This window comes from Perognathus longimembris, chromosome 1 (genome assembly GCF_023159225.1).
Source record: "Perognathus longimembris pacificus isolate PPM17 chromosome 1, ASM2315922v1, whole genome shotgun sequence".
NCBI classification, from domain to species: domain Eukaryota; kingdom Metazoa; phylum Chordata; class Mammalia; order Rodentia; family Heteromyidae; genus Perognathus; species Perognathus longimembris.
In genome coordinates, this window is record NC_063161.1 from 129,660,942 (window position 1) to 129,673,807 (window position 12,866).

The following is a 12,866-nucleotide window of genomic DNA, read 5'->3' on the forward strand; positions in this document are numbered from 1 at the left end:
AAAAGCTTATTGAGGGGGCTGGGGATATGGCCTAGTGGCAAGAGAGCTTGCCTCGTATGCATGAGGCCCTGGGTTCAATTCCCCAGCACCACATATACAGAAAACGGCCAGAAGTGGGCGCTGTGGCTCAAGTGGCAGAGTGCTAGCCTTGAGCAAAAAGAAGCCAGGGACAGTGCTCAGGCCCTGAGTTCAAGGCCCAGGACTGGCCAAAAAAAAAGAAAAAAGAAAAAAGAAAAAGCTTATTGAGGAGTTGGGAATGTGGCTTAGAGGTAGAGAGCTTGCCTAGCATGCATAAAGCCCTGGGTTCAATTCCTCAGTACCACATAAACAGAAAAGGCTGGAAGTGGTGCTGTGGCTCAAGTGGTCCAGAGACAGTGCTCAGGCTCTGAGTTCAAGCCCCCAGACTGGGGAAAAAAAAGAAAAGAAAAGCTGACTGAGATCAGAAGGCCCTGAATTTGAGTCCCAATACCAACACAAAAAGAAGAGGGACAGGGACAGGGAGGGAGAGAAGGAGGGAGAGACAGAAAGAGACAGAGACAGGGAGACAGACAGACAGAGAGGAGAGAGAGAGGAGAGAGAGAGAGGAGAAGAGAAGAGAAGAGGAAGAGAAGAGAAGAGAAGAGAAGAGAAGAGAAGAGAAGAGAAGAGGAATCACAGACTAAGAGCCTGGTCCCAAGTGTACTACTGTGGCCACTCAGTCTCTCCCCATTATCTCTACAGAATGGAGTTCCCTACTGCTATATATTACCTTCCCACCAGCTCATGTGCAGGAGAAGCCAATGGGGAATTATGGCTATGACAAGACTGCTGGAAACTCTGTGGAGGAAGGTCAGGCTCCTCAGCTCCAGATGTTCACAGAGAGACAAATTTTGAATGTGTAAGATGTGCTGGCAGGACACAAGACAGAGCTAGAAGGGGCTGGGCGAATCCCCATTTTAAAGCAAGAAAACAAGCTAGGCTGGGGAATAGGTCAAATGGTAGCATTGGCCTAAGAAAGCCCTGAGTTCAATCCCAGTACTACCCTACCAAAAACCCAAACAAAAAGTCCCACAAAAAAGCAAACAAACAAGAATTAGTATTATAATAGCTACCTTTTATTGAGCACCTACTTTGTGCCAGGCACTTTGCATACATGTGTGCTTAGAATTCTCACAATGACCTTGGAGGTAGGCATAATTATCATTTTTACTTATGAAGAAATTGAGGCTCATCAAGATTAAGCAGCTTATTCAAGGTCACACAGTTGGTTGAACAATGATAGAATTGACAATGGAGGGCTGGGGATGTAGCTCAGTGCAGAGCGTTTGCCTAGTATGCTTATAGCTCTTATTCAAGCAGCTTATTCAAGGTCACGCAGCTGGATGAACAAGGATATAATTGCCAATGGAGGGCTGGGGATGTAGCTCAGTGGCAGTGTGCTTGCCTAGTATGCTTGTAGCTCTGGGTTCAATTCCTAACACTGGGGAGAAAAAAAGAATTGGCAGTGGAGATGTGAATGTGAGCCACCCTCCCTCCACCAGTGCTTCCATCAGGAATTTTCCACATCAAAAAATAAAGAGGATAGAGAAGTGAACAAAGATTCCCTCACTCTGAGAGTGAGAGTTGGAGTTGATCTTCTTAGGAAAGGAAAACGGTGGAGGTGAAAGATTTCCCATTGTATGTATTGGCAGGTGTTTCTGTGCGCATGCAGCTCCTTTGCCAAAGCACACACACCACTGGCAGAATAGGAACACTGCTCACTTTTAGGCCACACCCAGCATGTGTGCTGAGTGAAGCAGATAAGAAACCTTGAAAGAGCTGTTTATTTCCTACCAGAGACCTAGGAAACCACCCAGGAAGGGGCCAGCTCAACAAAGCCTCAAAGCCCCCTGCCCCTGGCTCCAGGTTTATCTAGCCTCAAGGATGTGTGTTCATTCCACAGACTCAGGGACCTTTGCGTGCTCTCTCTCTCTCTCTCTCTCTCTCTCTCTCTCTCTCTCTCTCTCTCTCTCTGACATGGGTGCATGTATATTCACACACACACACACACACACACACACACACACACACACACACACACACACAAGTTCTTGAGTTAAGGCACCAGGTCTGGCCTGCATGGCCCTACAAAGCTGCCTTCCGGCACATCTGGTCCAGGCTTGAACCCAGGTTCGACCACAGATAGGTTAGTGCAGTGTTAGGAGTCACTTCCCAAACAGAGGGCAACAGTGATGACTCCAGGCAGAGAGCCCAGTCCAGCGCTCTGAGAAAGGGGCACCGGCCTCCTTGTCACTTTTACCCCTTCTCCCCTGCTGGAGTGGCCCAGGTCAACTATGGCTCAGGCATGTGCTGAGAACCCAGGGCCTGGCTTCTGACACCAGGATGTATTCTTTCAAACTGTGTCAGGGACTATTTTAATCCTTTTAAAAAGGATCATGTTCCCACCTCAGAAGGACAGAGATGGCTGCAAAGAGCAGGAAAGGTGGGAGGATGGGGGGAGGTGTCTATGTGCTTTTAAAACCGGACTGTGAGACAGAATTAAACAAACCAACAAACCAGACCTGTTTCCTCTGAAAAAGGCTGTCTGGCTTCCATTCATCCCAGGGAAGAAGTTTCCACAGATTGGAGTGAGTGTGGAGGGAAAGGAGCCGGTTAGGATTGTGCATTGAAGCAGGGGGTGGCTTCGAGTCCCCTCTGCAAGCCCCACCCACCCTTAGCTGTTGCCTGCCTACTATGTACCACTTAGTGGGTAGCACAGAGGTGGGACTACCTGGTTCAGGTGTAATGGAGGCTTAAAAAAATAAAAATAAAAGTCTGCATGGAGGACGTGGCCAGGGCTGTGGGGTTCCCAGGTTCTACTCGGGGTCAGGAGGCCCACGTGAAGTAGGCGACTTCATCCAGGTCTACGGGGTAATCGGTGAGCAGCACCGGCGTCTTGTCGAAGAGCTCGCCCTTGTAGCTGCGCCACTTGCCCGCGGGCAGGTAGACGTCGCGCTCCTGCTTGCCGGGCTCCAGCACGGGCGCCACCAGCAGCGTGTCCCCGATGAGGAACTGGGAGTCGATGCGGTGCGCCGTCTCGTCGCCCGGCGCGATCCACCAAAGGGGGCGCACGATGGGGTCGCCGGTATCGGTGACCTCGCCGGCCAGCTCGAGCAGGAGCGGGGCCACCAGCGAGGCCCTCAGGGCGGCGAACTTGTGCGCGATGGCCACGACCTCGGCGTCGTATTGCCAGGGCGGGATGGAGAACTGCATGGCGGGCATGAAGGCGGCCACCTCGAGCCAGCGCACGTAGAGCTCGCGGTCGGGCCGCTCGCGGTTGCCCACCGTGCGGTCGGGCACCGCGTTGCCGCCCACCATGTCGGGCAGGATGAACGGGTAGCCCAGCATGCTGACGGTGAGCACGGCGGGGATGAGCGAGCGCAGCCCCAGGTCGTAGCCCCACAGGGAATCGCGGTCCACCAGGCGGAAGAAGCAGGAGATGTTCTGCGACTGGTAACCCACGCGGACCTCGGCCAGCGAGAAGAAGGGCAGCGCCATCTCGGTGTATCGCCGGCTCCACACGCTGGGATCCGGCAGCGGCTTGTAGGTGCTGAAGTCCCGGGGCAGGTAGCTGACTTCCCCGGCGTCGAATTTAAAGGATGCCACGGTGTAGCGGGAGCGCAGCCTCCGCAGGTGGCCCTGGAACCAATCCCGGGCTTCGGGGCGCGTGAAGTCGAGCACGGCGCCGATGCCGTTCCACCAGCGCACGAGCGCGGGCAGCCGGCCCGTGGGCTCGCGCACGAACAGCTCGCGCTCCACGCCCTCGCCGAAGCGGGACGAGTTGTAGTTGACGAAGGGATGCACCCAGAGCGTGACGCGGAAGCCCGCCTCGCGCAGGCGGCCGAACATGTCGCTGGCGTTGGGGAACTTGGCCTGGTCGAAGTCGAAGTCGCCGTAGGCGGGCGTGTACATGTCGTCGATCTCCAGGTGGCTGCTGTTGAAGCGGTGTTGGCGGATCTGCTGGGCGAAGCGCAGCACCTTGGCCTGATCCACGTCGCGCCCGTACAGCGCCCACGTGGACCAGATGGGATCGCGGAAGGCCTCGGGCGCGGGCACCCGGGACGGCTTGTTGAAGTAACGTCGCACCATGTACTTGTGGATGGAGGTGACGTCGGAGCCCACGCACACGCGGTAGCTGAGCTCGGGGGCGGCGGGGCGGCCGGCCGCCGGCTTATAAGGCGTGTCGTGGTATCTGGCCTGCAGCCGCATGGATCGCTCGGTGCCGTTCCAACCCAAGTGGAAGGGCACCGAGTCGTTGACTTTGATGGCCGCCGCGCGCGACGACAGCCAGTAGCGCTCCAGGATGCCCCCGAAGGCCGCATCCGAAGAATAGACGTCGCTCGTGACGAATGGCTGAGGCTCCTGCTGCCCCTCCAGGCGGATGGGCCAGTACTGGGTCCTCATCTCCGCGCCGCCGTACCAATGGGCCGTCGTGTCGCCAAGAAACATGGCGTGCTCCACGGCCCGGCCCGGAGCCGCTTCTTCCCAGCGCACGCGGTAGCACATGACCGTGTCCTTGGGCCGCACCGTCTGGATGAAAAAGTGCAGTGGGCGTCCATCGGCCGTGCGGGTGCACCCGAGGACGGCGCCGTCGCGGCTGCAGGAGTCGAGGTCCAGGGCACCGGATCGGAAGGCCAGGCGGAAGACCTGCTCGCCCTTCTGGTTGCGGATGGAGAAGCCGCCGCGGTTGAGGTCCAGCAGCTCGGCCCGCAGCCGCTCGGCTTTGCGTAAGGAGGCGCTGTAGTAGCACCAGGCCACCACGGCAGCCAGCACCAGCAGCAGCCCCAGGACCGCAGAGCCCAGCATAGGCCGCAGCTCTTTGGCTGGCTTGGGTTTGGCAGGAGAGAAGTTGTCAGGCAGGAAGGTGTACATGGCTGCTGCGGCAGCTGCAGCGGCTTTGGGGCCTTTACGGTCGCCGTGGCCACTGGAGCGGTGGCGGGGGAAGGTGTGGCGGTTCTCTTGAAGGTTCTGGGGCATCCGTCCCCAGCTAAGGAAGGCGCAGGCAGTGGTACCACCGGACCAAGCCCATTTGACCTGCTGGAGTCTAAAACGGGAGAGAGAGTGAGAGAGAAAGAACTGAGTTTCCTGGTTCCATAGTGTTTCCGTTTTTGCAGCACGATTCTGGTGCACACTGGAAGTTAAGGGCTAGATGGGTGGCAAAGGCGTGGCCCTTCCAAGGATAATCTGTGGCGTGCCAGCTAGATATTTCACGGGCCCTAATACTTGCCCAAATTAGTCAGGACTCCAACTGTTGGCGTTATCTTTAAAGTTCTAGATGAATTTCCTGTGGCGTACCCTACGTGGTTACTATATATGATTTCGGTACACTGGATATTGTATATATGCCTATCTGATCTAGGGAAGGGAAAGAAAAATGAGGGTGTAAGATATCACAAGAAATGTATTCACTGCCTTATTATGTAACTGTACCCCCTTTGCACAACACCTTGTCAATAAAATTTAATTAAAAAATTAGGACTCAGTGGGGAGAATTATGGAATCTAAAGATGATTTATTTCTACCTTTCCCTAGTGGAGAGAAGTAAACCTAGAGAAGGTCAGGAAGCCATCAAGGATCATAGGATAACTCAGGCCTCCTTGAAGCAGCAGCAGGGGAAGAGCTGGCTCACAGGGACAGTTGGGCTGAAGAAGGAGTGAACTAACTAAGGATTGCTGAAAGGAGACTGCCACATGGTTCAGGCAGAAGAGAGTTTATTTGGGGGAACCAAACCAATGTAGATGTGTGCAGAAAATTTATGGTGGAGAGATTATATAAGGGAAGGAGAGGAGGTGTGACCTCAGCATATGAGGAAGTGACCTAAGAGGAGGAGGAAGTGACCTCAGAGCTGGGGGACCACCCACTGCCCCCCCCCATGCACTAGTTACCTGGGTTACAGTTGTTGGGAGGGAACTTGTAGTTTCAGGGAGAGAGAACAAAGGGGAAGGGCTCTCTACGTGGTTTTGCCTGGAGAGAAAACAAAGAAAAATGGCCATCTTTCCCAGGTGGACCTAACACTAAGACAGGGTGAGTAGTAAGTATAGTCTGCTCCTTAAACCTGTGTACTATACTGGATAAACCTAAGGTGTTGGGTCCTACCACTAAGCTACATCCCCAACCTACCTCTATACCCCCTTTTTTGAGATTGGGTCTCTCTATGTAGCTCCTGGTGGCCTTGGATTTAATGTATAGCCCAAGCTAACTTGAACTCCCTGCCCTCTTGCCTCCATCTTCTGAGTGTTGGGACTGTACATGTTCATTACCATATCCAGCTTCCTTGAGACTTTTAACAAAGCAGTAGGCTGGCTTTCTTGCCCCAAAGGGCAGTTGGAAGCTGTCATAGAATTTCATTCTTTTTTTTTTTTTTGGCCAGTCCTGGGCCTTGAACTCAGGGCCTGAGCACTGTCCCTGGCTTCTTTTTGCTCAAGGCTAGCACTCTGCCACTTGAGCCACAGCGCCACTTCTGGCCGTTTTCTGTATATGTGGTGCTGGGGAATCGAACCCAGGGCCTCATGTATACAAGGCAAGCACTCTTGCCACTAGGCCATATCCCCAGCCCTGGAATTTCATTCTTAAGTCAGAAGCCAGTGGACACCTGGGAATTAAAGACACCCTAAGCCAGACTCAATCATAGGGACTAATTTGAAGAGAGGCAGGGCTAGGCTCAGACATCAGACGTTAGAGCTGGGACCAGGAACCTGGCACTGAAGCCTGCCTTCTCAGATCTGCCTCTTTGTCCTCAAACTCTCAAGGTTTTCAACCATTAGACACCAAGTCATTTTCCCTGCCCACACTCCTTCTCTACCCCCAACACATCTGTGGGTAACCTGCAGGTGTAGGTCCTGGCTCTATATCACTCACCTACTGTCCTAATGCCCCTATCCTACTTTGAGGACTAGTGTTTCTCCCTTGTACAAGTGCAACATTCCCTCCACAGGCCTGGCTGCCCTCACTTCTTTCCCTCTACTGCCTTTTGCTCACAGAAATCAGTTGATCTTTTTCAAGCACTATCAAACCCATCTATGTCGAACTTTGAGAGCTACTCAGGAGACCCATAATGAAATCCAGATGTATAAGCTTGGGAGACAAGGCCCTGACATGGTATAGTCTCAGCTACACCCCCGCCTTATTTTTGCCAGTTCTGGAGCTTGAACTCAAGGCTTGGGCACTGTCCCTGAGCCTTTTTTTGCTGAAGGCTAGCATTCTACTACTTGAGCCACAGCATCACTTCCAGATTTTTCTGTTTATGTGGTACTGAGGAATCAAACCCAGGGCTTCATGCATGCTAGGCAAGTACTCCACCATGAAGCCACATTCCCAGCCCCCGGCTACCTTTTTGAGAGGGAAGGAAGAGTAGCATTGGGGGTGTGTGAACTCAGGGCCTGTGTTTGCTTGGCAGTTACTCTACCACTTGAGCTAAACCTTGAATCCTATTTTGCTTTAGTTATTTTTCAGATAGGGTCTCAAGTTTTTGTCCAGGATTATCTCAGACCTCAATCCACCTATCTATGCTTTCTAAATAGCTAGTATCATAAATGTGTACCACCAGTCCTGGCTTATTTGTTGAGATGGAGGGCCTTGATAACATTTCCTAGCTGGTCTCAAACCTGTCCTACTGATCTGTGATTACAGAAATGAGCCACTGCATCCAGCCCTCAGCTACTTTTCCTTTTTGTTTGTTTTGTTTTATGCCAGTCCTGGGGCTTCAACTCAGAGCTTGAGCACTGTCCTTGAGCTTAATTTTGCTCAAGGCTAGCACAGCACCACTTCTGGCCTTTTCTGTTTATGTGGTGCTGAGAAATCGAACCCAGGGCTTCATGCATGCTAGGCAAGCACTCTACTGCTAAACCACATTCCCAGCCTGAGCTTTTGAGGTTTTTCACTCAAGGCTAGCTCACTACCACTTAAGCCATAACTCCACTTCTAGCTTTTCTGGTGGTTAATTGGAGGTGAGTCTCTCAGAATTTCCTGCCAGGCTGGCTTCAAGCCATAAACCTCATATCTCAGCCTCCTGAGTAGCTAGGATTACAGGTGTGAGCCAGTGGCACATGGCCTCAGCTACTTTTCTGATTCTATTTTCAACCAGGCCTATCCTGTGACTACCAAGCTCATTTCCTTTCCAATCCAAAATCCTTCACGCTACTTGCTTCAGCCTGGTAGCTTCTCCTCCACCTACCAGTTCTCCAGAGATGAGATGCCTGCCACCCCACATAAATTCTCACACACTGTATGCTAAAGATCCAGATATGCCTGCAGAGAAACTCAAACTTTGGAGCAGGTGTATGTCTCAATCGGCTGCTGGAGGCCAATGACTCTTCCAGTCTCAGCCCTCAGGGCAGAGTCCAACAACAAGAAACAGCACCTGCCGGGTGCACACACAGGCAGACATATAGCTAGCCAACCTGCTGCTGCATTGCTACAGCTGGGAGGAAAGAGAAAGGAACTGGCAATCAGTAATTAGCCTCTTCCCAGATACCAAAGTCTGTCTCTATCTCCAGTAATTTCCAAGGCAATGCTGGAGAATGATTTAGATTCTTTGACTTCCTCCAACACCCCCATGCAGAATCTATCCAGAATGACAGGTGCAGATCAGAATTGTGATCCTATGAGACAACACACAGCACCTCCTGTATCCCCTTCCTAAAGTTGCTCTCCCACTTCTCCCTCAACTCCACAAGCTTTCAGCCCTTTTCCTTTTCTCAGTCCCTCAGTCTGGAAGAACTACTATAGGTAGAAAATTCCTCCTAGAAAATATAGGCAGTGGCCTACAGCTGCTACTCTCAAAGCCAAGTGGAACCCAAAGACCACCATAGGAGCCCAGGCGGGATTCACTTTCCATTACATTCATTCAAGACAACTAAGACTCCATTCAGGGCAATAAGGAAATAAGGGAAGTTCAAATCTAAATAGGACAGACTCCCTTATCCTTAACACTTTTATATAAGTCAGTCTTATCTCATGACCCCTGTAGTAGGCATGGAGAGGCCATCTTGCAGACCTCAAAAGCCCCTTTAGCAAATGTGTTCTATTTATCAACTTTTAGGACTCTAACATTCTTTAATAAAAGACAGAAGCCCACAGACCTGGGCACTCACTCTGTTGGGGTATGGCCCTACTTTTCCAAATGCTACCACAACATTCAATACGAAATGGCAGAGGTTGTTATGTAGTGTCCATTTTACAAATGGGGAAACACCTGACCCTAACAGAAAAAAAGAGACGCCCCGAGCAATACTTGTCTGAAGTCGTCCAGGTAACAAGTTTGTAGGCCTCTTTCTACTCTCTACAGGATGTTTTGGGAGATGGGAGACAATGTTGTAACCTGGCTGCCTGCATGCCTTGGTGGAAGGGTGGGACAGGCTTCTATCAGATGGGCGTGGGCTAGTGAGACTTGTCTTTTCCTGGCTGCTAGATCCCAGCACACCAAGATCTTACAGTGCCAACTGAAAGGGGCAATTTTAATGGCATCTGGTACCAGAGCTTTATGGGAGGAACTTTGTGGTTTAGGCGTTAGCAGTTAGGGACCCCTGTAATCTGCAGCCTCTGCCATCTGGGCAACCACAGGCTAATGCTAGCAGGTGGGGTCTGTGTAGCAGGCAGGCCTTCTTAGGCTCTGCCCCTGCTGCAGCCTTTTCCCGCTTGACATTCAACCTCAGCCTTGGCTACCAGCCCCTAGTCTCCTTTGAGAGTACAGCCCGGCTGTACTGAGAGAGAGGAGGCCATTCCAAGCAGAGTGAAGCAGATTCGTTTGTGGAACACAGGAGGGGGTGGAAATGTCAACAGCAATTCGATCCGGCCCATCTCCTTCGCCTGTCCAGGGGACAAGGATCCGCAAGGATCGAGTGACTTGAGCCCTGAGCCCACACCCTGGAATGCTTCTCTACCCACCCTCGGAGCCGTGCCAGACAGCTACACAGCCCAAAGGGACAGGCGAAGGTCAAGCGACCTGTGCCCCTCTGGGGAATATCGGGCTCCAAGAAGGGCTTCGAGGTGTCCAGGGTGGCGCCACTCACTATGTAGGAGCGAAAGTTCAGGGAATCTTATGCCTTCGGCAGTTCACTCCTCCGCCCCCCAGTCCTCCCCCTAAGCTCACTCACCGAAGTGATGGCGGGGCAAAAGTGGGAGTAAAGAGATCTCCGGGCAGCACCCCTCCAGGAGAGCCGGAGTTGAGCTGCCACCGAAAGGCGCCGGGCGCTGGCTGGCTCAATATTGACGAGCCCCTCCTCAGGCTCCGCCTCCGTCACTTGGCCACGCCCTGACGCTCCAATCACCTCCGCCGTGGGGCACAAGCTCCGCCCCCGGTCCCGCCCCGCCCCGAAGCATCACGTGGAAACGAAGCCCCACCCCTTTGTACTCTTTCTCCTCCCTGCTCCTTTGCTCGGTCTCTGGCCCAGTGACTCGTGGCTCCTCCCTCAGAGGAGGGAGGAGCCCACTGCCTACCCGTGAGAGGGCGGGGCTTGTCTCTAGGCCTGATGGGAAATGTAGTTCTGGAGGAAGTAGCAGCTGTAGAACTATTGGGGGTTTCGCACCTCGAGGCTGGGTCTGGGATGTGTGTGAAGAGAGAGCTGCAAGTTAGAAGAGGGCAGGGCTGATCTTTGGATTTCCCTCCAGGTCTGGGCAAGTGGAGGCTATGTTGGCATAACGTCATGAGTGTCATATTCCGAATCCAAAGGAGACTTCCAAGACACTTCCAAGACACTCAATGACTTGAGGAACATTTATTGACCACTGCGGCACCATTCGGGAAGCAGAGTGTAGCCCCGAGCTCAGGGGAGGCAAAAACCACAAAAGCAGATGCATAATTTTCTTAACACAATTTGAGCTTTAAGCTAGCAAGCGCTTACAGAAGTGGAAGGTTTGCAGTCAGCTTTGCAGGGTGTTGGGTTTGGTTTTACAGGGAGGGAGGGAGGGAAGGAAGGGAGGGAGGGAGGGAGGGAGGGAGGGAGGGAGGGAGGGAGGGAGGGAGGGAGGGAGGGAGGAAGGAAACAGGGGGAACTTTGGTCTTTCATAGAATTGTTACTTTACATCTCCAACCCATTCCTCACTCCTCACATCTCTGCCTGACCTCTGGTCTTTGGGTTTTTCTCCAGAAGTTAGCACTTTTCACCAACCTCCCAAACTGGGACAGGATGCCACAAGAGATCTGTCTTCTCATGTAGAAAAGTAGCTGCACAATTCTGGGAAGGTCTCTGGTCCCACTGCAGGGTGGTTTTGGTTAAGATCACCACAGAGGAAACTTGTCTATTTAAATGGTCAGTGATCTAAGCTGTTAGTTCCTACTGGACTAGAGCAGTGTCTGAGGTCAAGAATTGAGAAGGCAGGGCTGGGAATGTGGCTTAGTGGTAGAGTGCTTGCCTAGCATGCATGAAGCAATAGGTTGGATTCCTCAGCACCACATAAACAGAAAAGCCAGAAGTGGCGCTGTGGCTCATGTGTTAAAGTGCTAGTCTTAAGCAAAAAGAAGCCAGGGACAGTGCTCAGGCTCTGAGTTCAAGCCCCAGGACTGGCAAAAAATATCAAAACAGAACAAAGAATTGAGAAGGCCAATTTGTGTTCAGCAGTTTACAATACCTGCCCCTTTGTTGTTGATTTAGGGTCCAGCCCCTCCTCCTAGTGACACTGGGCATGTAAGATTACATGCCTATAATCTTAGCACTCAGGCAACTGAGTTTGAGGCCAGCTTGAGCTTCACAGAAAGACTTTATGAGAAGGGAAAAGAGAAGAGAAGAGAAGGGAAGGGAAGAGAAGAATGAATACAGTGCTGTGGAGAGGTGGGTGTGTCCTTCCAGTGAAGTGAGGGGTTGTGTAAAACTAAAGTTTCGTGTCTTTAATGGAGAAAGGAACATACTGAAGATCCTAGAGATTCTTGCCCTTTGCTCTCTTGAACAGAGAAACAGGCCTCTTTCACAATCTGAATATCTTAATCATGAAACTCTTCAAAATTATGTTCTGGACCCTTAAGACTTGGGCATTAGGAGGGAAACAAAGGAAATCTGAGCAGAGAGAGACTTTGGGAGGCTGAGAACAAAGCAAGAGTTTTTAGGTGCAGAAACACTCCATAGGCATTGAGATTTGGGGTCATATTGGGTGAAGTATCAGCTGGAGGGTCTTCTTAGGATGGGATGTAGATAGCTCCACCCCTCATGGCTAGGTGGACCTATTGATTTAGCCTCTGGAATAGAAGGCTATGGAATCACTGAGACAATAAAAGGAGCCTGATAAGGCCATCAGAGCAAAGCCTACTCCCTTTCCCATAGAAGTTCTATGTCCTTCACCTGTATGCAGGCCATTAGATACCATATCACCATGGTCTTGGGTAGTTGGCATATTCAGGCTCCTGGGTATCACATTATGAGCCATTGTCCTTGGAAGACTTGTACATGAACAATAGATTGATTGGACCTATAGGTATGTGCTCTAATGGGCATCTAGTCACAGGGACTATAAACAACACACAAAGAGCTTAACAGGTGTGCGGGCCCTCTGATTGGTTCTAGGGACTGACATGGTCCACAGGTTCTCCAGTGAGCTTGAGAGTTAGGTAGCCCTCTCCTAGAGATGCCTTATTAACCCTTGCACAACGTGCCCCAGGCAGTGTCCTCCCTTGGGTCCCCCCCCCCCTTCCAGTCCAGCAGGAGCTCTGCTTATCTTTTTTTTTTTTTTTTTTTTTGCCAGTCCTGGGGCTTGAACTCAGGGTCTGAGCCCTGTCCCTGGCTTCTTTTTGCTCAAGGCTACCACTCTGCCACTTGAGCCACAGCACCCCTTCTGGCCGTTTTCTATATATGTGGTGCTGGGGAATCGAACCCAGGGCTTCATGTATTCTGCTTATCTTTACAATGTCATCGGCATTG

At 51.8% G+C, this 12,866-nt stretch overlaps 1 protein-coding gene across 1 annotated transcript; it reads right to left on the bottom strand.

The window, feature by feature from the left end:
• Positions 1–1,035: 1,035 nt before the first annotated feature.
• Myorg (myogenesis regulating glycosidase (putative)) lies at positions 1,036–10,217 on the bottom strand. The gene is made up of 2 exons (XM_048365607.1): positions 10,113–10,217; positions 1,036–5,062 (listed from the first exon to the last, which is right to left on the bottom strand). Exon 2 carries the CDS (start codon positions 4,993–4,995, stop codon positions 2,845–2,847), a length of 2,151 nt encoding a protein of 716 aa, XP_048221564.1. The 5' UTR covers positions 4,996–5,062; positions 10,113–10,217; the 3' UTR covers positions 1,036–2,844.
• Between the last annotated feature and the right edge of the window lie 2,649 nt (positions 10,218–12,866).